Source organism: Mustela nivalis (genome assembly GCF_964662115.1).
Source record: "Mustela nivalis genome assembly, chromosome: 17".
In the NCBI taxonomy this organism is placed as follows: Eukaryota; Metazoa; Chordata; class Mammalia; order Carnivora; family Mustelidae; genus Mustela; species Mustela nivalis.
In genome coordinates this window covers 22,803,852-22,831,800 of record NC_139036.1, presented here as the reverse complement: position 1 = coordinate 22,831,800, position 27,949 = coordinate 22,803,852, and the positions used below count along the sequence as shown (strand labels likewise).

The window sequence follows — 27,949 nt, the reverse complement described above, 5'->3', positions numbered from 1 at the left end:
TCACACAAAGGTGGGAAGGGAGGCGGAAATCCCTCCCATGTACCTTACCAAGCCTGTGCCACACGAGGGGCCACACTCCCCAACAGCAGGGGTGCCTTTTGCTAACTGCCTGGTGGGTGAGTCTTCCTGCAACTTTACATTAAGACACTGTATGCATTTGTGGCCCTGTGGGGACCAGAGATAAAAATGCTTCTTGACCACTCAGACCATAAAACTCCGCCTGCTGATGTGTTGCTGTTTCAGAGGCAAAGGAACCCACACCTTGGCCTCTGTGGCCAGAGTGAGGCCAGCAGATAGCTCCTGACTGGGCCCTCTTCCTAACACTCGGGTGCTTTATTGACCAGAATTCATTAGAACATAGACCTCAAAAGATGATGGAAATAACCTTACCTGGGGGTGAGGTGGTTTTCCCATCGGCCATAAATTCCTGTCTTTCATACTTAGCTCGAATCCACTGTTCCTTTAACACCCTAAGAAGAGAGAGCCTTTGGTCAACTGTGTCTGAGGCACTGTTTTCCCACAGGGTGGGGGCATCCCAGCAGCTGCCTGGTCAGACCCCCCAGGGCTTCTCAGCTTCGATACCATTACATTTGGGGGAAGGGGAAGACTCCTGTGTTCTGTCAGATGTCCAGTGGCATCACTGGTCTCTAACCTCTAGATGCCAGTAGTACCCTCTCCCCAGTTATGATACCCCAAAATGTCTTCAGATATTGCCAGTGCCTCCAGGGGGAAAAATATTCCCCCCAAGGGGCTATCTGAAAACCACTGCCAGCCAGCCCAGCCTTCTAGATCAACCAGCTCCCCTGGACCATCTATACCACCCCCCCCCCCTGCATACTCTTCAGCTGAAGCCAGGAGAGTCCAGGACCCTCTTCCTGCGGCTTGCCCATAAAATCTGGGCCTGCTGCACTGGATACAGCAGTGATGTTGGGGTCGAACCACCTGGGACCTTCTCCTCTCCTATTTATCCATCATGGGACCCACGGCAAGTTGCATAACTTCTCTGAACTTGGGGAATATGTCAAAGATATTACACCTACCTTCCCCTTGGGGTTGTTGAGGGGTTTAAATATATATGTAAAAGGATCTGTTACCATGATCACCACATAGCAGGAGTTTAATGTTAGCCTAATCAGTCACATGACCCCTGCAGAAAATGTATTTCAATTGTTTGGTTCCCTCTTGCCTTTTCTAGGTAAACATTCTAAGGTTCACGTGACCTTACCCAAGAACCACAGGGAATGACCCGGAAGTGGGCACCTGGCCAGAACTGGATAATCAGAGCTCTGCCCTGAGCTACTGGAGCAAAAGGAGCAAAACTGAGGGAGGGGTGAACTGGAAGCTGGAGCCAAGGAACTGGAGCCAGGGACCCAAAGTGGCCTTGCTCCCAGGTACATGAAAGAAGTCTGGCCAATTGAAACAGGCAGAAACGAGAACCAGAAAGACAAGGTAAGAGGTGTTTGTGCTGCTGGCCTGTCCCTCCTACGGTCTGATCCCTAGAACCTACAACTCCCCTCGGGACTAAGCTATAATTCTGTCACTTGCAACCAGAGGCCCTGCTTAATGCACAGCCCTCACCCCCAGCACACTGAAGACAGTCACCAAGCCCACCGTAGCACCCTGAGCCAAAGGATCAGAGCTGGGAGAGGGAGTGGAGACTGAGGCCCCAGTCCTGGTCCTGGAGGTGGGGAATTTAGAGGACTTCTAGAATTCCAGGGAGGAGGCCATTTGTGTCCCACTAATAGGGTGTAAAGTGAGGGGCTGTGGTTGGAATCGTGGAAGTAGTGTCTGGAGTACTGGCAGAAAGCCCAACACATAGTAAGTGTTCACCAAATGCCTGTTCTTCCTCCCTGCAGCAAAGCAGCAGGGAGGCAAGGGGAGCCAAGACCCTCTTGAGGTAAGCCTGGCACCTCCCTCAGCCGGGCTGGGGCCCAGGCAGCATTCCGAAGGTGACAGTGAGAAATAGATTAAAACTAGCCGGGCGCCTGGGTGGCTCAGTGGGTTAAGCCGCTGCCTTCGGCTCAGGTCATGATCTCAGGGTCCTGGGATCGAGTCCCGCATCGGGCTCTCTGCTCAGCAGGGAGCCTGCTTCCTCCTCTCTCTCTGCCTGCCTCTCTGCCTACTTGTGATCTCTGTCAAATAAATAAATAAAATCTTAAAAAAAAAAAAAAACTAGCCTATTGGGGGGCACCTGGGTGGCTCTGTGGGTTAAAGCCTCTGCCTTCAACTCAGGTCATGGTCTCAGGGTCCTGAGATTGAGCCCCGCATTGGGCTCTCTGCTCAGCGGGGAGCCTGCATCCCCCTCTCCTTCTGCCTGCCTCTCTGACTACTTGTGATTTCTCCCTCTGTGTCAAATAAATAAATAAAATCTTCAAAAAAAATGTTTTAAAACTACCCTGTTGGGTGGCCTGTGAGACATTTCACATAAATTATCTCATTTACTCTCTACCACCATGCCATGACGTAGGCATCATTAACTACATTTCAGAAACAAGAGAGCCATGATTCAGAGAGGTTTGGTAACTTGTCTACCTTCTCACAGCTAGAGAGTGATAGAGTCAGGAAACAATACTGGGGTCCTCTGAGTAGAAAGCTGTGTCCCCCCCACCCCCACCCCACCATTCCACGCTGCATCAGCAACCTTTGGGTTGTTTTAACTACTGGAAAATGGTAGGGAACTAGGTACAGTTGTATAATTTGCACACTGTCCAAAAGCTTCCTGCTGAGGCTAAAGGACAATGGTGACTGAAATGCAGCCTGTTTCCTGAAAGCCATACCCTCACTGCCAGTGAGGCTGTACCTGCCCAGAGGGTATGTTCTTCCTATTTATTCCAGAATGGTGGCTGGGGGTGGATGAAGGGAGGGGGTCACTGTCTAGTAGCCCTGGCAGTGAGCCTGAGTCCCTGGAAGGAAAGCTAAGGTTCAGGCAGTCAGTCCTGCAGAGGCTGGGGTCACTAGGCACCAGGGTCACACTGACCCCTCACATCCAGGGGACCTGAAACCTCCTGTTGTTTCCCAGCTTCCCCCCACTTATATTAGATTTTCCCAGTGCCCTGTGTCAGATGGGCTAGTCGGTCTCAATTCTGTCTCTATGAGCCTCAGGAATGTTATCTATTTCATGGGGACCATGCCAGTGTTATATCAGAGCTGTTGAGAGAATTAAAGACATGAATGCACACAGCATTTAGCACAGGGCCTGGTACATAGGCAGAGTTCAATAAAGATTAGTGGCTACTATTATTTTTATGGTGCTTACATAGGGATCTGGGGCCAGACAGCTGCTTTGGAGCTAGGCTGAGTTCAAGTGGGACAGGCCTGGGCACAACACTTCATAGGAAATAGCTGAAACATACCTGTTCTACTAAAATACCAGTGTTCCTCTCTGTTATCGAGTTAGCTGCCACAAGTAGGCTATGAGAACATCAGAGGCAAAGGTGCGGGTCATAGTGAAAATGCCCCATATCACAGCTGTGGAAACTGAGTCCCAAAGAGGGGAAGTGATAAACCAAGGAATAAGGGTAGCGGAGGAACTGAGCCAGGTCTAAGTGTTTTCCATGATAGTACCAAAATGTCTTCCCGGGTCCACCAGGTACATTGGAAAGACCACCAGAGATAAAGGGAGGGGAGACCAAGAAATCTACTCACAGGCAGTCGTTGGCCTGGGGGACATAGTAGAAAGCAGGGACTCTGGCTTCGTACTTGGCCTTCACACGGAGGTTCCCGTTGTGGGTCATAAACTGCAAGACAACAGCAACTTGGGGTAATATTAGAACTTGAAAAAATGTGAAATGAAACCATGGTCTACCCAGAAGGCTGCTCTTCCCTCTGGCTCCGAGGCTGAGTCAGGAGACACTCCTACTGGAATCTGACACTTCCCATTGGGCTTGGTTATCCATGCAGCTGGGAAGCCCCAGCCTGGGGCAATGACGGGCTACAGCACACCTCATGTAGGCAGAACACTTTACAGTCCTTCCCCATTAGTTCATTCCATCTCCTCAACAATTTTAATATTGCCATCCTCATTTTAGAGGTGAGGAGACGGGCTCAGAGAGGTTAAGCAACTGACCTCAGATGATGCAGCTAGAAAGTAAGGAGCTGGGACTTGAACCCAGACCTGTCTAACTCCAAAATTCAAATTCTTTCTCCCACCCCCTCCCCAGATGGCCAGGACCACCAGCAGCTATGTGCAGGAGACAGACATAGCTGGAGGATGGAAGAAGTCGGAACTGGCCCCCTTGAGTAGGTAGGTCAGGGTGATCACTGGGGCCCTATGAGCACCTGACAGACCCAGAGGCAGATATGCCTCAGCCAACAGTTACCACTCAGGAACAGAGCTGGCATATCTGGGGTGAGGGCACATGTGGGAAGAAACATCAGGTTTTTAATTTACATCCCCTGAGCCGAGTGAACCCCATTCTCCCCCTCCCCCAGGGACTCTAAACTATGACTTGGGATTTGCATGGGCTTTGGATCCCAACAGAGCAAGTTTCACATTCCAGCTGTGCCACTGATCCACTGAGTGACCCTTGGGCAGTACTGAACCCCCCCAAGCTTCAGGGATTTCAAGTGCAAAAATGAAGAAAGTATAATAGGGGGGTTTAAGGGACAAAGAAACAATCTTCAGGTCTGCCTGCTGGTTTACTGGCTTCCTATCTTTCTCCTGCACTAGAACATAATTTCCACGTGGGCAGAGACTCTATCCTATTCACTGCTCTTTCCTAATACCCAGCATACAGTATGCTTACAGTAACTACGTGCCCAATGAATAAAGCATCCAGCAGAGTGCCTGGCACAGAGTGGGCACTCAGGAAACACCCGCCTGCTTTTCCGGTAGTCCTTGAATTCCTCAGCCAATCAGCACAATTTAGAACAGCTTCCTCTCTGAAGGTTTTCTGGCCAAAATGGTATTATATCATCCAGGCTGATGGTGTCCTCCATCTCCATAGATGAGAGGAGCAAAAAGGTGCCCTTCCTGGTGATGGGTGGAAGGGAGACTATAGACCATGAATTAGTCTATTTCTATTCCAGTCCAGGACTTCAGCTAATGATACATAATGCCTACAAATGTAGGCATTGAGCCTACATTTAATCCTTACATCAGCTGATTGAACGAATAGTTGGATCCTTAAAATACAGAAGTGGAAACTGAAGGAAATAACAAGCTCAGGGCCTTGCACTCAGGGTCTCTGTCTAAGCCAGGACTCTAATAGGCTGTGCTTTCTCTTGCTAGTTACTGCTTCTCTCTGGAACTCAGTTTCCTCCCCTATAGAGGAATGGGGCTACCCACCCACCACCTCCACCCCTGCTCTGCTGTTTCAAGGCTCTTCCGTGCCCACCCACCCCCCTCACTACCTCCACAGTACTGTCATCCCAGAAGTCAAGTCTCACGGATTTAATTTTGCTGATGTCTGGGAAGTTGCGGTGGACACCAGAGCAGTTCAGGCAGATGAAAATGCCCAGCTTGTAGGAGGCCCAGTCGGGATCTAGGGGCAAGAGGGTGGAAGGGGAGTTGGATGGAGAGTTATGCACAGAAACCACAGCTGGGCTGGGGGTGCTGGAGAGGCAGGGCTTGGCCATTAGGATTTCTGGGGCCCTGCCCAGCGCTGCCCATGTTAGGACGCCCTTTTCTCTCAGTCACCCCACCTTGGGTGAGCTAAAATACCAACATTCAACCTTCTGGTCAGCCTGCCGGCCAAAGCACAGAGGCTACCAGGATGATCTTGGAAGGAGTCTAGGGATGGGGTGAAGGGCTGAGACGAGCACAAAGTGGAAGTGACAAGACTCCGGGGAACCGAGAGGAGTGCGCAGAGGAAGGGGACGGCACTGGGGCGCCTGGCTGGTGAGCTGCAGGTGGGGAAGTCTGCACTGCGGAGCAGGAACTTGGGAGGACCCCAGGGGCTTCCGGCAGTTGATAAGGGAGCACTGGACCTTCGGGGGTCTGGGACCCCTAGGTTTGGGAGATGTTTGGGCCCGTGGGCGTGGGAGGTGGCTGGGTCCGAAGTGACCATGTCAGGGACCGAGGTCCGGGTGGGTGGGGTGGCTGGTGGGGCAGGCGAACCAGATGGTCAAGGCATCAGGGTCCCGGGTCTAGTGATTGGGCCCAAGGATATGGAAGGGTCGGTGTCCGGGTCCACAGTGGGGAGGTCAGGCGGCCTGGGTTCGGATGGGCTCGGCAGCCGCTGTGGAGAGCGCGGCCGAGGGCGCTAGACCGACATTCGCTGTCTGGGTGGGCGGGGGACTGGGTCCGAAGGTGTCAGAAGAGGCCCCGCAGGGGCCCGGGACAGGACCTGGCCTGGAAGGAGGAGAGGAGGTCTGCGGGCAGGGGTCGCGCTCCCGGCCGCCGCACCCTTACCCGCCGCCCCGCAGTCGGCGCAGTGCGCGTTGCCGGTGCCCGCCGCCTGCAGCAGCTCCAGCAGCCGCTTCTTGTTGCGCTCGCGGTCGCCCATGGCTGGCCCGGCGGGCTCAGCCGGGCTCAGCCCCGCAGCCCCCTAGCCTGCCGACCGCCCAGGGCGCTGAGCTCGCGCGGGCAGGTGAAGAGTGACGCCGCTCCACCGCCTCCCGCGCGCCCGCACCGCCTCCCGCGCGCCAGCCCCGCCCCTCGAGGCTGCCGTCCCGCCCCCGGCGCGTGCCGGCCGCCCCGCCCCTGCTCGCCCCGCCCTCCTGCCCCGGCTGAGGCCCGCCCCGCGGGGAGCCACCGGAGCGCAGGCCGGAGAGCAAACCCTGGCCTGCCACTTGCTAGTTGCGGGACTGTGGACAACCCAGTCAGCTTCTCTGGCTTCAGTTTCCACCTCTGCAAAAGGCGAATGAGGGCAGGTCTGCGTCTCTGGACTTCTTGGAAAATTAGACAGGATCTAACCTCCGGGAAAGCGGTCCATGGATGGAGCGCTGACATCTAGGCATTCCAAAGCTACCTCCCCAGGAAACCCTCCTTAATACCCGGCTTCGAGCAATCTCTCCAGTTTCTGGTCCTTCTGGAACCCTGTTATAGGATCTGTCCCTCCCTGTGGCCCTGAGCACTTTCTATCTACGTCACGTCACAGTTATTTATATATTTATGTGAATCCTTCTTCCACCTCCGACACACACACACACACACACACACACACACACACACACGCCACTCTAGATAGTTTAATGTCAGTAGCTTTATTTCCGTATCCCACGTAACTCCTGGAAACAGCACCTGCACATTTTTAGAAGCCCATTGAATTGTTGCATGACTGTGTTCACCAGGAAAGTGTGGTTTCACCAACATGGACTACACTAGGTGCTTTTATCTGTTAAATTCCATCACTGCCAGGTGTTGGCAGGGCTTAGGTGGTCTTGAACCTGGACTCTCCCTCCACCATTCCTGTCCCTCCTTGACCCTTTTCTCTGTGGTCCGGGGGCACACGCTGCACACACTGGCCTTCCCCTCTGTAGGTAAACACCCATATGTCATATGCATATAGCTTTACCCACAAGGATGTTAGATTTCCATCCTGATAACTGCAGCTGATGGTCTAGCTGATCTGCCTGTATCCCCAATTCCACATACATGCGTGCATACATGTGAATCCATAGGGCAGCATGGTGTAATAGAATGAATCCAAGGGGCGCCTGGGTGGCTCAGTGGGTTAAAGCCTCTGCTTTCGGCTCAGGTCATGATCCCAGGGTCCTGGGATCGAGCCCCACATCGGGCTCAGCAGGAGCCTGCTTCCTCCTCTCTCTCTGCCTGCCTCTCTGCCTACTTGTGATCTCTGTCTGTCAAATAAATAAATAAAATCTTAAAAAAAAAAAAAAGAATAGAATGAATCCAAGAATTCAGGTGTTGAATCTTGGCTCCACCACTTCCTAGCTACATGGCCTTGGACAAATTCCTTCACTTCTCAGAGCCTTGTGGTCCTCACCTGTAAAAGGAGGATCTGGGAAGATCCACTGATCTTCACTGAGATGTGCCAGTACATGTGTGGCACACGAAATTCACAGAATATGGGGCGCCTGGGTGGCTCAGTCAGTTAAGCATCTGCCTTTGGCTCAGGTCATGATCTCAAGGTCCTAGGGTGGAGTCTGGCATCTGGCTCCCTGCTCAGTGGGGAGCTTGCTTCTGCCTCTCCCCTCTGTTCATGCTCTCCTGTTCTCTCTCTGTCAAATAAATTAAAACAAAATTTTTTAAAAATCCTCATTAAAAAAAAAAAGAAATTATTATAAAATCCTCAGAACGCGGTGGCTCCTTTGCTTTCCCTGCTCCTCTGGTCAGCTTGTGGGACCATCCTGTGGAATGCTGTGTATCATTTCCCATCTTCCACAGCAGGGAGGAGGTCAAGCCTCTGGGCCTGGGAGGAGGGGGACGTTACCAAAAATAACCAGCCAGGAGAGTCTCTACTGAGGGGGGTGAAATCTAGCCCGGGGCAGTTCCAGAGGAACCAGAGAGGGCCCAGAGAGGGTCAGAGGGCATGGGTCTGTCGACCAAACAGGCTGAAAGATGATTCATTTCCGCTGCTTTAGATGAGAAAAAAAAGACAGAAATAAATCTCCCAGGAGACACATGGGAAAGGCGAAGTGGGGGAGTAGGGGGGCAAAGAGGGGACGGGGCAAGGACATCATTTCTCTGCTGTGCCCCTGCCAGGGCAAGACCCTCAGCCTTCCTGGTTCATGCACCTTTGTCCCGCTCTCCTCTGGCATGACGGAGGTCCCACAAAAGCCAACCCAGCAAAATGTATCCCCTGCATGATGAGGAATCAGAGGTTGAGAGATTGCTTTAGTTTGTCCTCTTCCTGACCTTATTTCTGGAAGTTTCCATTTATAGAATTCTAAGTCTTAAGGTGGAATTTCAGGCATTCTCGGAGACTAAATGAATACCCAAATATTTAAGAAATAAAAGGCACGATTGTATTTTGTTTGTAATGGGTTTCTTTCTCTGGGGCAGGTGAGGGTGATAATGCTGATTAACACTTATTGGCTGTTTCACACAGAGTTTCACACCATTTGATCACATTTGAGGTCCCCGACTGTCCTTTGAGGGCAGTATACTGTCCTCAAAGGAGTGAAGTTATCCAAGGTCAAAGAGCCAAATGGGCGGAACAGGGGTCTAAACCTAGGTCTTTTGGTGTCCACCAGCCCCAGGACACCAAATCCCACAGGACAAGCCTGCCTTCCCGTTTGTCCTCCCATTCCTGGATTTTTTCCCCCCTTACTTCTTAAAAACTGTGGTAGAAGCTCTATAACACACAATTGCCCTTTTAACCATTTTAAAAAATTTATTTATTCATTTGAGAGAGAGAGAGAGAGAGCACAATCAGGGGGAGAGGGAGAAGCAGACTCCCTCCTGAGCAGGGAGCCCGACCTGGGGCTCTACCCCAGGACCTAGAGATCATGAACCTGGCTGAAGGCGGGTGTCCAAACCTCTGAGCTGCCCAGGCATTCTGCTTTGAACCATTTTTAAGTGTACAATTCAGTGGCATGATTATATTCATGATGTCGTGCGACCATCACCACTGTCTGTTTTTACAATTTTTCATCACCACAAACAGAAACTCAACAGCCCAGTCATGGGTATTGGACACGATCAGAGCTCCGCTCAGGTCTGTGTTCAGGAACCAGAAGCTACTCCAAAGGGAAGAAGAACACTGGGCCAAAGACTGTCGTGACTGGGATCAGGGGCAGGGAGGGCGGAGGCAGCCTTCTTCATGGGTTCAGTCTGTATAGCAGCCGTAGGGGTGAGGGAGCAGTTCAGGGCCTGGGACAGAGTGTCCTCGTCAATAAAGCTCCCAGGGTCCCTCAGAGCACAAACATCCAGCCCTGCTCTCAGGGTCACTGCCTGGTGAGCTGAGCCCAGCCGCCACAGGGCTGGAAGAAAGCTTTCAACCACATTCCCAGCCCTGGACTTGGCTCAAGATCCCAGGGGAACAGATCACAACCCCTTTGAAAATTTAAATAATTATGTTTATTAGATTATTTTTAACTACAATTACAGGAAATTTGGAAGATACAATAAAGAAGGAAGAAAACAGCACCCATGAGTATAACCATCACTGATTCAGGGATTGCTGTATGTCAGCCATTATTGCATTTAATCTTAAATACAACCCCGAAGCATAAACTATTTTATGCCCATTTTATAGATGAGACAACTGAGAGCCCCGGAGAGAGTTTTAGTACATTTGTCCCAAGTTACACAACTGAGATGATGCATCCTGGATGATACATAGTCTGGAGCAGGGATTTGAACCCAGCTCTGCGTGGCCCCCTTTCATCAATATAGTAGGTTAATAGCATGAAGTTGACCTACAAAAATAGTAATGTCCTGCAGTTCAACCTAGTATTATTCTTTTAATAGTCCTACCACCAGTTTTTTAAAAAATATTTATTTATTTTTGAGAGAGAGCTCATGTGCAAGAAAGAGGAGGGGCAGAGGGAGAAGCAGAAAGAAAGAATCCTCATGGGACGCCTGGGTGGCTCAGTTGGTTGAGCAGCTGCCTTCGGCTCAGGTCATGATCCCGGCGTCCTGGGATCGAGTCCCACATCGGGCTCCTTGCTCCGCGGGGAGCCTGCTTCTCCCTCTGACTCTGCCTGCCACTCTGTCTGCCTGTGCTCACTCTCGCTCTCTCTCTCTGACTAAATAAAAAAAATCTTAAAAAAATAAATAAATAAAATAAAATAAAAAAAAAAGAAAGAATCCTCATGCAAACTCCCCTCCCCCATGAGTGCAAAGCTTGATACAGTGCTTGATCCCAGAACACTGAGATCATGACCTGAGCCAAAATCAGGAGTCAGCTGCTTAACCCACTGAGTCACCCAGGTGCTCCTCTACCAACAGTCTTTCTTATCTTTTTCCTAAATTTTCTTCTGGCCATTTATATATATACATTTTTATATCATCAGAATCATATTTTTTCATACAATTTTATGTCCTTTTTTCTTTAACTTTCTTTACATAATGTTTCCTTTCATATTGATATGGGTGCTTCATGATACCCTTTTAATAGCTACCTAATAGTCCGTGAGAGATGTATATTTCCTTGTTGTTGGACATAGATTGTGCCTCATTTTTTGTTGTTATACGTAATGCTGTAATGAGTATCTTTGTGCCCAAAGCCTTTTCCTCTCTTTAATGCTAGTGTTTTCAAGCACCTGAATCTCCTGTAATTGCTCACTGGTTTCCTGGGGTCCCTTACTCACCTAAGCTTCAAGGTCATGTCTGTTGTATCATCTGTGTATCCCAGCACCTGCCAGCTGTGTAGCAGGGATTCAAAAAAATATTTGCAAGTTAAACAAAGAAATGACTATGGGTAAAAAAGTAATAAACAACAAAGCAGAGAGGACTTGGGATCACAAAAGTGTTTCCCTTTGGAATGGAAGTAAGAGGCAGGCGTGTGCAACAGCGGAAAATCAAGCAGCCAGGCAAAAGAATCTGATCGAGCTGACCTATTTCTTTGTATATTCACTGTTAATTTGTCTTTGATAGGAAGCAGCTAAGAGCCCAGAGGGACTCCTCACTGTAGTACTACCAAAGTGTTTGCTCCTTTCACTCATTATATATTTATGGGGCATACACTATGTGCCAGACACCGTTATGGGTACTGGAGATACAGAGCTATAAGCAAAGCAAAGGGTCCGGCCTTTATGCAGCTTACCTTCAAGTGGGAAAGACAGATATACCCATATACAATATGGCACCAGAATAAAAAATGCTGTAATGGAACACAGTAAGGGGATAAAGAAGGTTAGAAGATGCTATTTTGATAGAGAGGTCAAGGAGACCCTCTCTGAGGAGGTGACATTGAAGCAAAGATCTGAAGGAAGGGGTTGAGCCAATGAGGCACCTATCTGGGGGTGGGGGGGAGAGTGTCCTAGAAAAAGAAGCCAGCAAGTGCAAAGGCCCTGAGGTGGTAACATGCTTGGGGGGTGCTTTGTCCACATCCTTTGAGCACAGAGTGGTCCAACTCCATGCTGTGGTGCCTCCCTCAAGCTGCTTCCTCTGCTGGGACACCTGGGTGGCTCAGTTGGTTAAGCGGCTGCCTTTGGCTCAAGTCGTGATCCTGGAGTCCCAGGATGGAGTATAAGGCTCCCTGTTCAGCGTGGAGTTTATTTCTCCCTCTGACCCTCTCCCTGCTCATTCTCTCTTTTGTAAATCTTTTACAAAATAAATAAAAATAAAAAATTTTTTCAGCTCCTTCCTCTACTACCTCAGCCCCCTTCTTCTCTACCCCACCCTCCTGCCCAGCCCCCACTGTTCTCGCAAACTCCTGTCTCTATGTCCAAATTCAAATCTTACTTCTTATAGTTTGTCCTATCTCCTTCACCTATTTTCTCACAATGTTCATATTTCTGCTACAATAATCATCACATTGTCCTATGATTTTTTAAAATTTATTTTGTCCCAGTTAACAACGAATTTGTTAAAAGCAGATTGTCCCATTTGTCTTTATATTCTTGGTGACTAGCAAGTGCCGAACCCAAAAAATGTTGGTAGATCTATTTTTGTGAAACGTTCAGGACAAGCAAACCCAAAGAGACAGGAAACAGATTCCTGGTTGCCAGCGGCAGGGAGAGGGGGGGCTGGCTTGGAGGGTGGCGGGGGGCACAGAGAGTGACTGCTGAATGGGTACAAGTTTTCCTTTTAGGGTGTTGGAAATGTTCTAGAACTATTTAGTGGGGATGGTTGCACAACACTGTGAATGTACTAAATATCACTGAATCATACATTTTTAAATGGTTAAAATGGGGCTCCTGGGTGGCTCAGCCAGTTAAGTGTCTGACTCTTAGGTCTTGATCACAGGGGAATAAAACGGCTAAAATGGTGATTATTTTGTTGTGTGAATTTTGCCACATGCCCCCTGCTGCAAAATGTTGGCTGAATTGGGTGGAAATGAAAGCCCTATTATTACAGGCAATCGGGCATTGTGGGGTTTGCATTCTGAACAAAATATAAGGAGTTGAAACATCTAGTTGTGAATTCTGAAGAGCCAGAAAAATAAGTCCGGAACTAACACATCGTAACTAGGTGGTTACACTTTATAACATTACCTGGAGCACTGAGTGAGAAGTTAGTTACAGAGGTTTACTTGCAACTACAATTGAAGAGGTTAGGGTGACATCTGTTGGGAATGTGGTTTGAATGTTGGCATGCTAATCCTGTTGAACTAGAGTTTTTAAAAATTAGGCTTGAAAAGCTAAAACTTCAGTTTCCTTTAGCTTTACCTAAATTAATCACATAGAGGAGTATTTCATTTTTTAAAAGTTTATTTGTTTATTTATTTATTTAAAGAAATCTCTATACCACAGGTGGGGCTTGAATTTAGGACTCGGAGATCAAGACTCAGGTGCCCCAAGGATTATTTTGGAAAGCAACTAAGTCTTTTCCTTTTGAGGTGGTTTCTTAAACAATCACACCCCTCATCTCAATCCATATAATCAATGATCCAATTAATAATATCTTCCATTATGAAAAAAAAAGCTTCCATTGTATAACATCTTCTATTTTCCCAGTGATTTCCATAATCTCCTTTTCACCACAACCTTGTAAGAGTGGTACTTTGAACTTTAGTTTACAAAAGAGAAAACTGTTCTTACAAAAGTAAACTGAGAGGCTCCTGGGGGGCTGTCGGTTAAGTGTCTGCCTTAGGCTCATGTCATGATCCCAGGATCCTGGGACCGAGTCTTGCATTGGGCTCCCTGTTCAGTGGGGAGCCTGCTTCTCCCTCTGCCAGTGGCTCCCCCTGCTTATGCCCTCCCCCCTCTCTCTCTGACAAATAAATACATAAAATCTTAAAAAAGAAAAAAGATGTAAACTGAGATACACATATATTATATGAGGCAGTATCGGGGCACAAGCCCACGCATTCTGTTCTGGATTTCAAACTGCAGACGCTGCTTTCTGTTTTGATCATTTGCCTTATCGTTTTAATTGTGTGTAATACTTTTTTAAAAGACAATAGGACAGTGTAACATAAAAGCAGAAAAGAAATCCAAAACTTTGGCCAGAGTAAGATTAGGAAGACCAATTATCTTTCCTCTATAAAATATCACTAGGGGAAGGGGAGCAAGGAGATATGTTGTGTGCACCTTGGCCAGAATGATCTATCCAAGAATCAACAGCCTTTTTGTGGGAATCCTGGCTATGTTTGAGGAGGTGATCGACTTTCAAGAAAAATAAAGAAGATAATATCACTAAATAAACACTTAAACCTCATACGGTGCATATCTAATTCAAATGGCTTGGAGAATTACAATTCTTTTAAAGATTTTATTTATTTATTTGAGAGAGAGAGAGAACAGTGAGGGGGAGGGACAAAGGGAGAGGGAGAAGCGGGCTCCCTGTATGAAGTACTAATTTTTAATTTTTGTAATTGTTTTCCCCAAACACAATGAACATTTTAGATATTAGGTATGGGAATGCATTAATATTTTTCAACAAACACTTGAATCCTCACCGTGCCAGGCAACATGCTGGGTATTAGAGGGGATATGATTGTGGCTTATATCCCTCATGCACTCTAGAGGGACCTACCTTGGAGAGGGGCCGTCACTTGCCCTAGTTCATGCTTTTAGTATGGTGGGATTGGAACACAGGGTTAAAGCACAGGATTGACTGATTCCACAGTCTGAGCATAACCATTGAGCTCCACTGTCTCCAGGAGACAGAGGGATGAATTTTTGATATATTCTGGTTGGTAGCTTCCAGATCCCTTTCAGAAAAGGTGTAGAGAGTGAAATAAGGGGACAAAGACATGTAGCCAAAACCAAACCAAAATGAAAAGCCTTACAGTTCAAGACAGGATGTATTTTGAGAGAGATCAGTCAAGTACTTGGCAAAAGGGACGGTGCTCTGGTCTGACTGAGGAGGCTCTTCAGGGCAGGGGACACCTTTGTTGGCCCTCGGGAGGTGAGAATTCAGACCATTTTTTGCAGAGGGGGCTGGGAATCTGAGGGAAAGGGACTGGCAGGCACAAAGGTGCAGGGGTGAGACAGCGTGAGACATGTGCAGGGGAACTTCACGTTGCCCCGTTTGTCTCCTGAGTGGGTGTATCTAGCAGGAAATTATCAGCTTCAAGGAACGGAATACTGATCTACAAGTGGCTGAAACCATTAGGTCAGTTTTTCTCTTACGGAACCAGAAGTCTGCAGATGAGTGGTTTTGGAGATGGCCCAGCAGCTGAAGAATGTCATCAAGGCCTCGGAACTCCCCCCTCTTTCTGTTCTTCCTGCTCCTGTCAGCATGGCCTGTCCCGCAGCAGGAGGCGGCTCCTCTCAGCTCCTCATCCCACCCTCAGGGCCTCAGGAAGAAAGGGGAGGTGGCTGCTTCTCCTCCCACTCCTTATGATGATATAAAATCTTTCCCCAATATGCCCCAAACCGAATCATACCCACTCATTTATTTATTTATTTATTTGATAGATAGACACACACACACACACACACACACACACACACACACACACACACACAGAGCAAGAGAGTTCCGGAACACAGGCAGGGAAAGTGGCAGGCTGAGGGAGAAGCAGGCTTCCCGCCCAGGAGGGAGCCTGAGGCGGGGCTTGATCCCAAGACCCTGGGATCAGAACTCGAGCCAAAGACAGACGCCCAACCAACTGAACCGCCGGTGAATCCCACCCATTCTTAATCTTCATCCTTAGTAAAGGGAAATGGGATTACCATAACTGGTTCGCCTTCCATGAAGAAACAGCTCCCCACCTTCAATTAGGGATTCTCAGGACAGTCAGCGCTGTGGGTGTGGGGTGCCACAGCGGGTGCCTGGTGGAGAGCAGAGAAAAAGCTAGGAGAGGGACGTGAGGCCCCACCTCACGGCAGGAACTGGGAGATTTGGTCAACCAAATCTGTTGGCCAGGACAGGTGGGGTGTGTATGAAGGACAGGGAAGGGGTTAGGTTGATGGGCAGCTGGAAAATTGAGGCTCAGGGGGATTGTGCAAGAGCCCAGGTGAGAGACTGTGAGACCCTCACTAGGGTAGCCATAGCAAGAGAGAGTTTAAAAAGGTCATTTTAGGGGCACTTGGGTGGCTCAGTTGTTAAGTGTCTGCCTTTGGCTCAGGTCAGGATCCCGGGTCCTGGGACTGAACCCTGCATCAGGCTCCCTGTACAACCAACACCTGCTTCCCTGCTTAGCAGGAAGCCTGCTTCTCCTTCTCCTACTCCCCCTGCTTGTGTTCACTCTCTCGTGTGTGTCTCTCTCTGTCAAATAAATAAATAAAAACTTATAAAAAAAAAAAAAAGGAACATTTTATATTCCTGAAACAAACAACACATTATATGTTAATTAGCTGAATTTAAGTTACAAAATATTTAAAAATTAAAAAGGACATTTTGCAGTTAAGGTTGATAGAACTTCTTGTGTTTTTAAGCATTTACCCAATACCATGTAGTAGTGAGTCATGAAATTAATATTGACTTAGTGGTTCCAACTAACCCAGCTTCCAAAAAAAGAAGTCTCTTAACTCCTCAAAATCCTTTATGTCTTTTGTCTCTTTCACTTGACTTTGTCCTGTTTCCCTTTAAATCTTTCTAGACAGGGGTGCCTGGGTGGCTTAGTGGGTTAAAGCCTCTGCCTTTGGCTCAGGTCATGATCTCAGGGTCCTAGGATCAAGACCCACATCGGGCTCTCTGCTCAGCAGGGAGCCTGCTCCCCGCCCCCCACTGCTGCCTCTGCCTACTTATGATTTCTGTCTGTCAAATAAACAAAATCTAAAAACAAAAGTAAATCCTTCTAAACATTGCCTCTTTGTCTTTTTGAGAATCCGAATTCTCTACTTCCTCCCAGTGCGGGTGCTCCCAGAGTTTTCTCCTTGACTTGGTGTGGTGTCCCCACACTACCTCTCCCTGGCTCATCCCATGTACTCATGGGTTACAACACCATCCCTCTACGTGGACAGCCTCCAAATCTATACCCCAGCACGGTCCTCTCCCTTAGCTTCAGACTGACCTATCTAACAATAATCTACTACAGGTCTCCACCTGTTGTCCGGCAAGTTTAAAAATGGACCAGTGTGGTGTTGTTGTTTTAAATGAAATAAAATAGAAAATAGAAAGATGCATTATATGTCATAATGCAAGTATTTTTTAATGAAGCTTTTGTTTCACACCATACACCTATGCATCCTGTGCCACGGCCAAAAAAGTTTAAAAACTAGAAAACAGGGGGCACCTGGGTGGCTCAGTGGGTTAAGCCTCTGCCTTCGACTCAGGTCATGATCTCAGGGTCCTGGGATCGAGCCCCACATCAGGCTCTCTGCTCAGCAGGGAGCCTGCTTCCCTCTCTCTCTGCCTCTCTGCCTTCTTGTGATCTTTGTCAAGTAAATAAATAAAATCTTTAAAAAAATAAAAAAAATTAAAACTAGAAAACAGGGTCTCCCAGGTCGCGCAGTTGGTTAAGCATCTGCCTTTGGCTAAGGGCATGATCCCAGGGTCCTGGGACAGAGCCCCATTTTGGGCTCCCTCCTCAGTGGGTAGTCTGCTTCCCCTTCTGCCTCTCCCCCTGCTTGTTCTCTCTCTTTCTAGAATAGATAAAATCTTAAAAAAAAAAAAAAAAAAACACCACGCAGAAACCAGATAACAGGCTAGACACAGTGATGAAAGAAGTGGGAGGAGCCAGGGATTTCTGCGATACAGACAGGGAAGCGAGAAGGACCTGGTTTCTGGGGAAAGTTACAACTTTCATTTTGAACACAGAGTCTGGTTTACAGTAAATCGTGCACCTACAGTAGTCGCCCCTTTCCTTCCCACTTCCAGCTTCAGGTCAAAGGATACTGAATGAATGCGGGAGTTTCCCCTGAAGGTCATTAGTAATTAGCTGCCAGGAAGAGGTAATGCTTTTAAGGGGGAACTAATATTTATTGAACCATTAGTATGTGCCAGGCTCTCTGCATTGTTTTGTTTTACTTTTTTATTTTTTTATAAACATATAATATATTTTTATCCCCAGGGGTACAGGTCTGTGAATTGCCAGGTTTACACACTTCACAGCACTCACCAAAGCACATACTCTCCCCAATGTCCATAATCCCACCCCCCCCTTCTCCCAAGCCCCCTCTCTGCATTGTTTTTAATGAGAAATCCTCTTAACCTCTGTGTGAGGTAAGTACCATTATCTCCATTTCACAAATGAGGAAGCTGAGGTTCAGAGAGGATGAGACATTGTCTAAGGTTGTGCAGTTAGTGAGTGATTTATTACATCTTGCCAGTGAACGTTGTCATCTCTGAAAGCCTCAATCACCAGAGCTCTTTAGGGCTCCAAGTGTTATTTTCCTAGGGCTCCAGTAATAAAGTACTCGGAACAGGGCGGCTTAAAACAACAGAAATTTATTCTTTCACAGCTCTGGAGGCTGGAAGCATGAAATCACAATATAAGCAGGGCTGGTTCCTTCTAAAGGTGAATCTGTTCCATGCCTCCCTCCTAGTTTGTGATGACCCCCTGGTGATCCTTGCCTTCCTTGGCTCGTGGATGCATCACTCCCAGCTCTGCTTCCATTCTCACATGGCATTCATATGGTCCTCTTCTTCTTCTTCTTCTTCTTTTAAAAAAATATTTTATTTATTTATTTGACAGAGAGAGACAGATCCCAGTGGGCAGAGAGGCAGGCAAAGAGAGAGAGAGGAGGAAGCAGCCTCCCTGCTGAGCAGGGAGGCTGATGCAGGGCTTAATCCCAGGATCCTAGGACCATGACCTGAGTGGAAGGCAGAGGCTTTAACCCACTGAGCCACCCAGGCGCCCCTGGTCCTCTTCTTTTAAGGGCACCAGTCATATTGAATTAGTCACCCGCTTTAACTCTAGGATGACATCATTTTAGCTAAGTACATCTGCAATAACCCTATATCTGAACAAGATCACATTCTGGGGAATTGAGGGCTAGGACTTCAACATACTTTTTTTTTTTTTTTTAAAGATTTTATTTATTTATTTATTTTAGAGAGAGCAGGGGAGGAGCAGAGCGAGAGAATCTCAAGCAGACTCCCCACCGAATGCAGAGTCCAACATGGGTCTCAATCTCAACACCCTGAGATCATAGTCTGTGCAGGAATCAAGATCTGAGCCACCCAGGCACCCCTCAACATACCTTTACTGAAGGATGTAATTCAACCTGTAACACCTCATAAGCAGAATAAGCCAGGAGAAAAGGAAATTATTTGATTTGGAGGATTTTGCACAAAAAGTTGAGTTTATTTCTTCTTACAGTTCTAAGTTCTCCAGGAATTAATAAGATTCTTAGATCTTTTTTTTTTTTTTTTTAAGACTTTATTTATTTGATAGAAGAGAGAGCACAAGCAGAAGGGAGAGGAACAAGCAGACTCCCTGCTGAGCAGGGAGCCCTATGTGGGACTGGATCCCAGGATCTGGGATCATGACCTGAGCTGCTTAACTGACTGAGCCACCCAGGAGTCCCTAGCCTCGCATTTTTATATACGGCAAATTTTCTAGAAACACACCTCTGGTATGACCCTATTCAAGTACCCCTTTTTGCATTCAAGGCCCAACCAAATTTTGTGCCTGCCTCATCTCCCTCCCCTTCGCCCCATCCCTTCCAAAGGGAACGAGGCTGTGGCTTTCAAGTCTCAGAGGCAAAGCCACCTCCTCCTACCGCTCGCCCTTCCCTAAACCCCTGCCTCTCCCGATTCTGCCTAGTGATACGGTTATTTGTGTACCCGTCTATGCTCCCCACCAAACTCCGCTCCTTGCGCCACAGGCAGGGCCACAAGACCTTATCAGTCCATGTGCCTGGAAAAAACCCAGGGAGGCTCCCTGAAGGAGGGGATCTGGCCAACCACGGACTAAAACCCGCCTAGGCGTTTTCTTCCTAGAGATCTCGCTCAGTGGCTGTCACGGGCCGGCCTTGGGCAGAACGTCTCCAGGACGCGGTGGAATCAATGTGCAGACCACCCGGGGGCTCGGGATCCAAGGACACCGCCTTGGCTGGACGCCGCCACGAGGCGCGCAGCGGAGGAGTGGCTCCCGCGCAGCTCAGCCGGACCCATCCCCCGCCGGAACGCCGCGGCCGCCGGAACCTTTGCGCCGCCAGGCCGGGCCCTAAAAGGCGAAGCACCCACGGGCCGGAAGTCAGTGGGGGAAGATGGGACTGCGGGAACCCCGTGCTTTACCTGGAAGGATGAGCGTCGGTAGTCGGCTCGTGGCGGGAGGTAGGGTACCTGGAATGTTGGTTAATTTCCCGCCTGTCTTTAGCCTCTGGTCCTGGAGTACCCTCTTCCACAGGTCGCCCGTCCTGCCCTCCCTCCTGGAGTCTTGGCTGAGCTGTCGGGGAGCCTCGACGCGACTGCGCTCCCCGGAGGAGGGGTCCGCGGGCGGGCCTTTCCCCGACTGGGTGGCGGGCGGAGCGTTGAGATGCGAACCGCCGTCCGCTCACCTCAGGCTGTGGTATTTTCCGGTGGCCGCGGTGTCTGAGTGACTTCCCATTGGTTTTGCAGAATTGTTTCTTTAAAAAGATCTTACTTATTTACTTCACACAGAGAGAGATCGCAAGTAGACAGAGAGGCAGGCGGAGTGGGAGAGGAGAGCCCGATGCGGGGCTCGATCCCAGGACCCTGGGATCATGACCTGAGCCGAAGGCAGAAGCTTAACCCACTGAGCCACCCCGGCGCCCCCAGAATTGTTTCTTAATGGGGTGTTTTGTTTTTCTGCTTGCGGAAACAGTCGTAGTAGAAATCTGGAAAAGTGTTCCGGTGAGAATAAAAGCCGCCCGTTACATCCGCCACTCAGCTAAAACACGTCTTATAAACGTATACGATTTAATTTTATTTGGTTGCACCGCATAAGAAACTAGCGAAAATGGATGTGAAAATATACCTAACGAGAGATACGAATCACACAAAGATTCCTCTAAAGTTAAAAATGTCAAAAACGTTTCAGCGGTGGAAATCATTGTCTTAAATACATGCTCTTTTTATAGGCATTAAGTAGGATTTCTAGGTCCTAAAACTTGGGCCTTATCCACAAAATCAGAAGACCTCTCGCGAGTATGGTATACTACTTCTAAGATTATGAGAATGTCTCTGTCCCTTTCCGAGGGCTCTAGTCAAGCCACAACTAATCCTAAAAAGAAGTAGGACATTCCAGCTTACATTTTGCTGAATTTTCCTTTTAGGAAGGTGGCGATGTTTTCCAGTTCCATTAAGGTCGTTCTTAATCCAGGCGCTACATAGTTCCTGCTGTTGGAAAAAATCCGATGCACCTAAGAAGATTACTCCCAATGCTGCTTTTTATGATGAAAATACAAAGGAACCTGGAAATGCACTTGACAAGCTCTTCTCTTCAGAGCAGCAGGCTACCATCTTGCATGTGTTGAATACGGCATCTAATAAAGAACTTGAAGCTTTCAGGTTGCTTCGTGGAAGAAAATCCGTCAATATTATAGAGCACAGAGAGAAGTTTGGGCCATTTCAGAATTTGGAGAGTTTAATGAATGTGCCCTTGTTCCAGTATAAAACAACCATTCAAGTTTGTAACTCCATTCTTTGTCCAGAGACTGGAGGGAAAAAAAGAAAGTTCCAGGACAACCGGCTCTTGAGAAAGCTCATCAAACCAGAAATAGAGAGAGAGAGATTTAAGGTATACTGTTTTTTTTTTTTTTTTTAAGATTTTATTTATTTATTTGTCAGAGAGAGAGTGAGTGAGAGCGAGCACAGGCAGACAGAGTGGAAGGCAGAGTCAGAGGGAGAAGCAGGCTCCCCGCGGAGCAAGGAGCCCGATATGGGACTCGATCCCAGGACGCTGGGATCATGACCTGAGCCGAAGGCAGCTGCTTAACCAACTGAGCCACCCAGGCGTCCCGGTATACTGTTTTTCTTTTCTTTTAAATTTTTTTTTTAAGATTTTATTTATTTGATGGAGAGAGATCACAAGTAGGCAGAGCAACAGGCACAGAGAGAGCAGGGAGCAGGCTGCCTGCTGAGCTGAGAGCCCGATGTGGGGCTCAATCCCAGGACCCTGAGATCATGACCTGAGCCAGAGGCTTAGCCCACTGAGTGACCCAGGTGCCCTGGTATACTGTTTTTTCTTAATATCTGTTAAACTGCTCCCTACATATTGAGAATCTACTTTGCAAAGTACTATTCTGGGCAGCAGGACAGCTTATAGTTTAGTTGGTATGTGATCAGTACAGATGAATGAGATGGGGAGAGAGTGAATGGGCCGTCGAAAGGACAGAGAACCATGGGCTGTGCCTGTTTGGGGAAAGTTGACCAAAACCTAGATCTCAGAGAAGGAGAATGAGGCTCATTGGAGGAGGCAGGCATTCTAGGAAGAACAATTGTAGAGAAACAGGTTTGTGCAAGATTTATTGAAGAGGAATTGAGGAACTACTTATGTCTATCAAGAGGGTTATATTGAGATTAAGATACAAAGAGGGTTATGACCAAGGAGTGACTTCAGAACATTATACTGGTCTTTCCAGCAGGATTTAAAGTTATTTTCTTTAAAGTTTCTTTAAAGTTCTGTTCCCCCTTTGAAAAGGCATTCTACAAGCAAATCCTTTTCAGTGTTGTCTTAAAAAACAAATATAATTCTAATTTGGCACATCAAACATTAAACCTTGGAGGAGGAGGTTAGGTCCTGTGTAGCAATATGTGAGAAAATATTCTCTCATTGCGTACCAATAGTAAGCACATTTTTTCTCTGGACCAGTGGTTCTCAGTTTTGGGAAGATTATGGACACTTTCGGAAAACCTGATGAAAGCTAAGGACCCTCTTTTCAGAAAAACAACCAAAAAAGCACATTTACATAGAATATTGCATACATTTTCAGAGGACATATAGGTTTCATGAAATCCATTCATGGACTACAGATAGAACAACTTCTGCAGTTGATCTGGAACATATTTGAACCAAAATTTTCAGGGTTTGGATTTCTGTTCCGATTTGGCTACAAGTACTATTTATAGTCATTATAGTATAGTTGCAACGTTTTTACAGGGATGGGTTCTAAAGTCATTTTGTATATGATGAGAACAATTATACTGACTTCCAAATAAAGTATGTTCTTTTCCTCAAATCTCTTGCCCATGAAGTACCATGTGTAATCTGGTTTGTAATTCTTATGTACACTAAAGCTTGAGAATCATTGAACTCAGGAATCAAAAGAAGGCCTGTATTTTGTAGATGTTTGGGCATCCAAACTAGCCTGCGTTTAATGGATATTTTATCCATTCCCTAGCAGTGAAAGGAAGATGGGTATAGAATTATAAAATGTTCCTGCTTGTGTGCCTTTGTATCTACAGAGCACAGCAATTTATTTATCCGTACAACTGAGTGAACTGTGTGAGGGTACAGAGATGCTGTTGTACTCTTACCTCCAGCCTCGGCAGAGTTAAATCCGCATATCCAACTATCTATTACACATATCCCCTTAGAAGCCCTATAGGAAACCTGAATACAGTATGTTAAAAAAACTCCTCTTCCCCTATCTTCCCAAGTTGATTGCTTCCTATCATCATCTTGATTAATGTCTCAATATTAATACTGCATTAAAAGTGGGCTTATACTAAGCTCTCCCATCCCTGCATAGCAGTTCTACTGGCATTATATCTGACCTGTTTCTTGTCCTCATCATCACTGTCTTTGATTCTTAATGCTTTGTCACATAACAGGCACCTAATAGATACCTTCCTCTAGTCTAGCCTTCTGTGGTCCATCTTCCACACAGCGGTCAGTGATGGTTCTGAAATGTAAATCTCGTTTTGTGTCTGAATGTTAGTTGTATGCTTTGATGGCTTTCTGCAGCTCTCAGGATAAAGTAAGGTACTTTTGCAAATACCTGTTTACCCCTCCGCATCTTTCCCGCTTGCACACTTTATTCCAGGGCCTGCGTGTGTGAAGTGTCACATCTTTCCCGCCTATCTGGGTGGACACCCGGGGAAATCCCTTCCCACTTTCACTTACTCATTCTCCTAGTCCTTTAGGAAGTCTTCCCAGACCATGTCTTCTCCTGATGGTGTGACTGTTGTGTGGTGGCATTTCTTACAATGTATGGCCATGTTCCTTGTTCCAGCAACACTGGAATATTTGAATGCCTACTTTGGGCTGGGTAAAGGTTCTTTGTCTTTAAACTGACTGCTACTGGTTATCTTTTAGTAATAATTATTCTGGGGGGTTCCTGGATGGCTCAGTAATGACTCCAGGGTCCTGGGATCGGGGCCCAGTTTGGGCTCCTTGTTCGGCAGGGAGCCTGCTTCTCTCTCTCTCTGCCCCCCACTCATGCTATTTCAAATAAATAAATAGTCTTTAAGAAAATTATTATTATTCCTGCATTTCCTTAACAATTCTCAGTTCATAAAGTAGAAGTATACTTCTTTGTTTTAAAGATTTATGAATTTATTTTAGAGTGCAACCTCAGGGTAGGGGCAGAGGGAGAAAAGGCCTTTTTTTTTTTTTTTAATTTTATTTATTTGACACAGAGAGATCACAAGTGGGCAGGCAAGCAGAGAGAGAGAGAGAGAAGGAAGCAGACTCCCCGTGGAGCAGAGAGCCTGATGCGGGACTCGATCCCAGGACCCTGAGATCATGACCCAAGCCGAAGGCAGAGGCTTAACCCACTGAGCCACCCAGGTGCCCCATTTTTTTTTTTTTTTTTAAGATTTTATTTATCTATTTGACAGACAGAGGTCACAAGTAGGCAAAGAGGCAGGCAGAGAGAGAGAGATGGGGAAACAGTCTCCTTGCGGAACAGAGAGCCTGATGCGGGGTTTGATCCCGGGACCCTGGGATCATGACCTGAGCCGAAGGCAGAGGCTTTAACCCATTGATCCACCCAGGTGCCCCCAGGAGAGGGGCAGACTCCATATGAGCTCCACATGGAGCCTGGCATGGGGCTTGATTTCATGACCCCGAGATCACAACATGAACTGAAACCGGGAATCAGATGCTCAACCAACTGAGCCACTCTGGCTCCCCGGTATAATTCTATTACGTAAACTGATTTGGCATTCTGAGTTTATAGCTTAAATTTTGCATATGTTAAAATGTTTACACTTGTAATTAAACCAGCCTTTTTGTTGTAGGCAGTTAATAGTATCGTATCCATCGTTTTTGGAACTCGAAGAGTTGCCTGGGCTCATGTGGATCGTAAACTGGCAGTGCTGGACTGGCAGCAGAATGAGTGCTGCCAGCTGATGAAAGGAACGTACATATCATCTGTCTATTTACAAGAGGTAAAGCAACTGCACCTCCAAATTCCTCCCTGCTAGAACTCCTCGTGTAGTTTAATCTTCTCGTTCTAAAGGGAATGGAATACAGTACTGCAGATGGATTTCCCTTGGCTGCTTATTACTCCCCCATTCCTTTTTTTTAAGATTTTATTTATTTGTTTGACAGAGAAAGGGGGAGAGAACACGAGAGATGGTGCAAGCAGAGGCAGTGGCAGGCAGAGGGAGAGGGAAAAGCAGACCTTCCGCTGAGCACGGAGCTTGATGTGGGGCTTAATCCCAGGACCCGGGATCATGATTGAGTGGAAGGGAGACGCTTAACCAACTGAGCCACCCAGGCGCCCCTACTCACCCATTCCTATGTTTTTCATCACCTATGATTTTTAAAAAATTGAATCTTCATTTAGTTCATGAAATACCTTAATGTATCAAAGGCAGATACTGAGAAAACTGATGGTAAAATACATTATTCTAATGTTATAGAACCTCAGCACTATATTTACAAAGCTTATTTTTAATTCTTTAAGAAAAGATTTATTTATTCATTTGAGATAGAGAGCACAAACAGTGGGGAGAGGCAGAGGGAGAGAGGCCGATGCAAGGCTTTGACCCAGGACCCTGGCATCAAGACCTGAGCCAAAGGCAGATGCTTAACTGTCTGAGCTACCCAGGCACCCCTTATTTATTGGTTTTAGTGAAGAGAGCATAAAGGGAGAGGGAGAGGGCACCTGGGTGGCTCAGTGGGTTAAGCCTCTGCCTTCAGCTTAGGTCATGGTCTCAGGTTCCTGGGATTGAGCCCCACATCGGGCTCTTTGCTCAGCAAGGAGCCTGCCTCCCTCTCCCCCTCTGCCTGCCTCTCTGCCTATTTGTGATCTCTCTCTGTCAAATAAATTAAAAAAAGAAAAAAAGGGAGAGGGAGAGAATCCTCAGGCAGATTCCCTGCTGAGCACGGAGCCGGACATGGGGCTTGATTCCAGGACCCTGAGATGCTGACCTGAGCTGTAATCAAGAGTCAGACACTTAACTGACTGAGCCACCCAGGTGCCCCTCAGCTTATTTTTCAAAATGCTTCACTAATTGTCTCATTTGAGTTCTCAGAACCTTGTGAGATGGGTAATAATTACCATCCTGATTACAAATATGAAAACTGGTATAATCAATCAAGCATCTGACAGGATTAGTCAGGTAGTCCGTTGAAGATCAGGATTGCGGGCTAGGCCTTCATTTTTTTTTTTTTTTTTTTCTTAAGTAGGCTCTGCATCCTGCATCCTGCTCTGGAGCCCAGCATAGGGCTTGAACTAAAAACTCTGAGGTCAAGACCTGAGCTGAGATTGAGTTGGACACTCAACCGACTGAGCTACTCAGGCGCCCCTGATCGTAGGCTAGGTATTTTAATCCTATGCTCTACCCTAGACATTTTCAAAAGGTTACTAAATGTTGTAAGTTGTCTGATCTTAATATAGATTTAGAAATTATGAAGCCCATTTTCAAGATGAAGAAACTAGTACGTGGGAGGACTGAATGATCTGCCTTAGCTCAGCTTATTCCTGATAGAACCAGGGCAGAACTTGACTCCTGACTCTCCATAAAATGATGATTTTTCAGTTACTTCAAAACGGTCAGTTGCAGGGGTGCCTGGGTGGCTCAGTCGGTTAAGCGACTGCCTTCAGCTCATGTCATGATCCCAGAGTCCTGGGATCAAGTCCCGCATCCGGCTCCCTGCTCAACAGAGAGCCTGTTTCTTCCTCTCCATCTGCCTGCAGCTCTGCCTGCTTGTGATCTCTCTCTGTCAAATAAATAAAATCTTTAAAAAACAAAACCAAAACAAACCCAAAAAACTGTCAGTAGCAGTATAAAGTAAGTTACATATTTTTAAAAAGAAATGGGAGAGGGGACCGAAACAACAAAACTTAATGAATTATTTCTTTTCACTTTTTTTTTTTTTTTTTTAAGATTTCTTCAGTCATTTCAAAGATGCCTAAAGCTGACTTCTATGTTCTGGAAAAAATCGGGTTTTCAATTCAGAACTCATCTCGGTTTCCTGTAGTGTTACATTTTCATATCATGGAAGCCATGCTGTATGCCTTATTAAACAAAACCTTTGCCCAGGATGGCCAGCATCAGGTGCTGAGCATGAATCGAAATGGAGTGGGGAAGCACTTTGAACTGATGATTGGGGACACACGGACTAGTGGAAAAGAGCTGGTGAAGCAGTTCCTCTCAGAGTCTGTTCTGAAGGAGCAGCCTCGGGTAGTCTTCCCTCCTGAGAAGATTGTCCTCTACAGACAGATGTTTTCATCTACCGAACAGCACAGAACAGAAGAGTTGTATGACTCATTATTGCAAGCTGTTGCCTTCTATGAATTAGCAGTTTTTGACACTGAACCTTAAAATGCTGAGGTAAAATAAAGAGCTCTAAGGTTATATTAATTTATATTTATTAGCCCTAAAGCTGTACAGCCAACTGTTTTCAACATCCATGTTTATGGAGAAGAAAATATGTTTGTATTTAAAGTCAGACTTTCGACTGTTGAATTGTTCACACAGTAATAAGCTAAATAAATAAGTATCTTAGGAGATTCTGTGCCTTTTGGGTGTAAGGGTTAAATAGTAAGATGCCCCCTAAACAGCCAAAGCAAGAACGCTGAAAAGCAGATTCCATCCCATACCAATGGTCTGCATCATTCTGTTATTAGTAGAGAGTAATGATTTTTTTGGGGTGGTGCTCATTATGGGAATAACGCTAAATATCCCAGGGTCCTGGGATCGAGCCCCACATCGGGCTCTCTGCGCTGCAGGGAGCCT

General features: G+C 47.0%; 2 protein-coding genes and 1 long non-coding RNA gene across 12 annotated transcripts in view; 1 reads left to right on the top strand and 2 right to left on the bottom strand.

Moving 5' to 3' along the window:
- ADAP2 (ArfGAP with dual PH domains 2) overlaps positions 1-6,613 on the bottom strand; it is a 31,536-nt gene extending 24,923 nt beyond the window's left edge. For 4 of the 9 annotated variants that reach the window (XM_082707361.1, XM_082707363.1, XM_082707360.1 and 1 more), the window contains exons 1-4: positions 6,353-6,595; positions 5,353-5,483; positions 3,646-3,737; positions 391-470 (exon numbers count right to left, since the gene is read on the bottom strand). In XM_082707361.1, coding sequence (XP_082563487.1) covers positions 391-470; positions 3,646-3,737; positions 5,353-5,483; positions 6,353-6,446 — 397 coding nt within the window. In that variant the 5' untranslated portion in view covers positions 6,447-6,595. Of the gene's footprint in view, positions 1-390; positions 471-3,645; positions 3,738-5,352; positions 5,484-6,352 lie in introns of all 9 variants that reach the window. The other 5 variants (XM_082707364.1, XM_082707362.1, XM_082707366.1 and 2 more) reach the window with 4 other exon arrangements.
- Positions 1,270-27,724, top strand: TEFM (transcription elongation factor, mitochondrial). 2 transcript variants are annotated; one of them, XM_082707391.1, is made up of 6 exons: positions 1,270-1,449; positions 4,161-4,243; positions 19,793-20,128; positions 21,091-21,554; positions 25,001-25,150; positions 27,098-27,724. In XM_082707391.1, exons 1-3 carry the CDS (start codon positions 1,396-1,398, stop codon positions 20,109-20,111), a joined length of 456 nt encoding a protein of 151 aa, XP_082563517.1. In that variant the 5' UTR covers positions 1,270-1,395; the 3' UTR covers positions 20,112-20,128; positions 21,091-21,554; positions 25,001-25,150; positions 27,098-27,724. The 2 variants fall into 2 exon arrangements, with proteins under 2 accessions (XP_082563517.1, XP_082563516.1); XM_082707390.1 differs by lacking the exons at positions 1,270-1,449; positions 4,161-4,243 and having other exon boundaries at positions 19,614-20,128.
- On the bottom strand, positions 18,280-21,079 carry LOC309851751. The gene is made up of 2 exons (XR_014304908.1): positions 20,090-21,079; positions 18,280-18,504 (listed from the first exon to the last, which is right to left on the bottom strand). It is a non-coding gene; the product is annotated as an uncharacterized lncRNA (long non-coding RNA).
- Positions 27,725-27,949: the final 225 nt, after the last annotated feature.

What these genes read in the sequence shown, in the direction of transcription:
- TEFM (XM_082707390.1), top strand. Translation starts at nt 20,062, where the DNA reads ATGGGACTGCGGGAACCCCGTGCTTTACCTGGAAGGATGAGCGTCGGT. An exon ending in TAGAGAGAGAGAGATTTAAG is followed by an intron (nt 21,555 to 25,000) that starts GTATACTGTTTT and finishes TTTTTGTTGTAG; the next exon opens with GCAGTTAATAGTATCGTATC. An exon ending in CATCTGTCTATTTACAAGAG is followed by an intron (nt 25,151 to 27,097) that starts GTAAAGCAACTG and finishes TTTTTTTTTAAG; the next exon opens with ATTTCTTCAGTCATTTCAAA.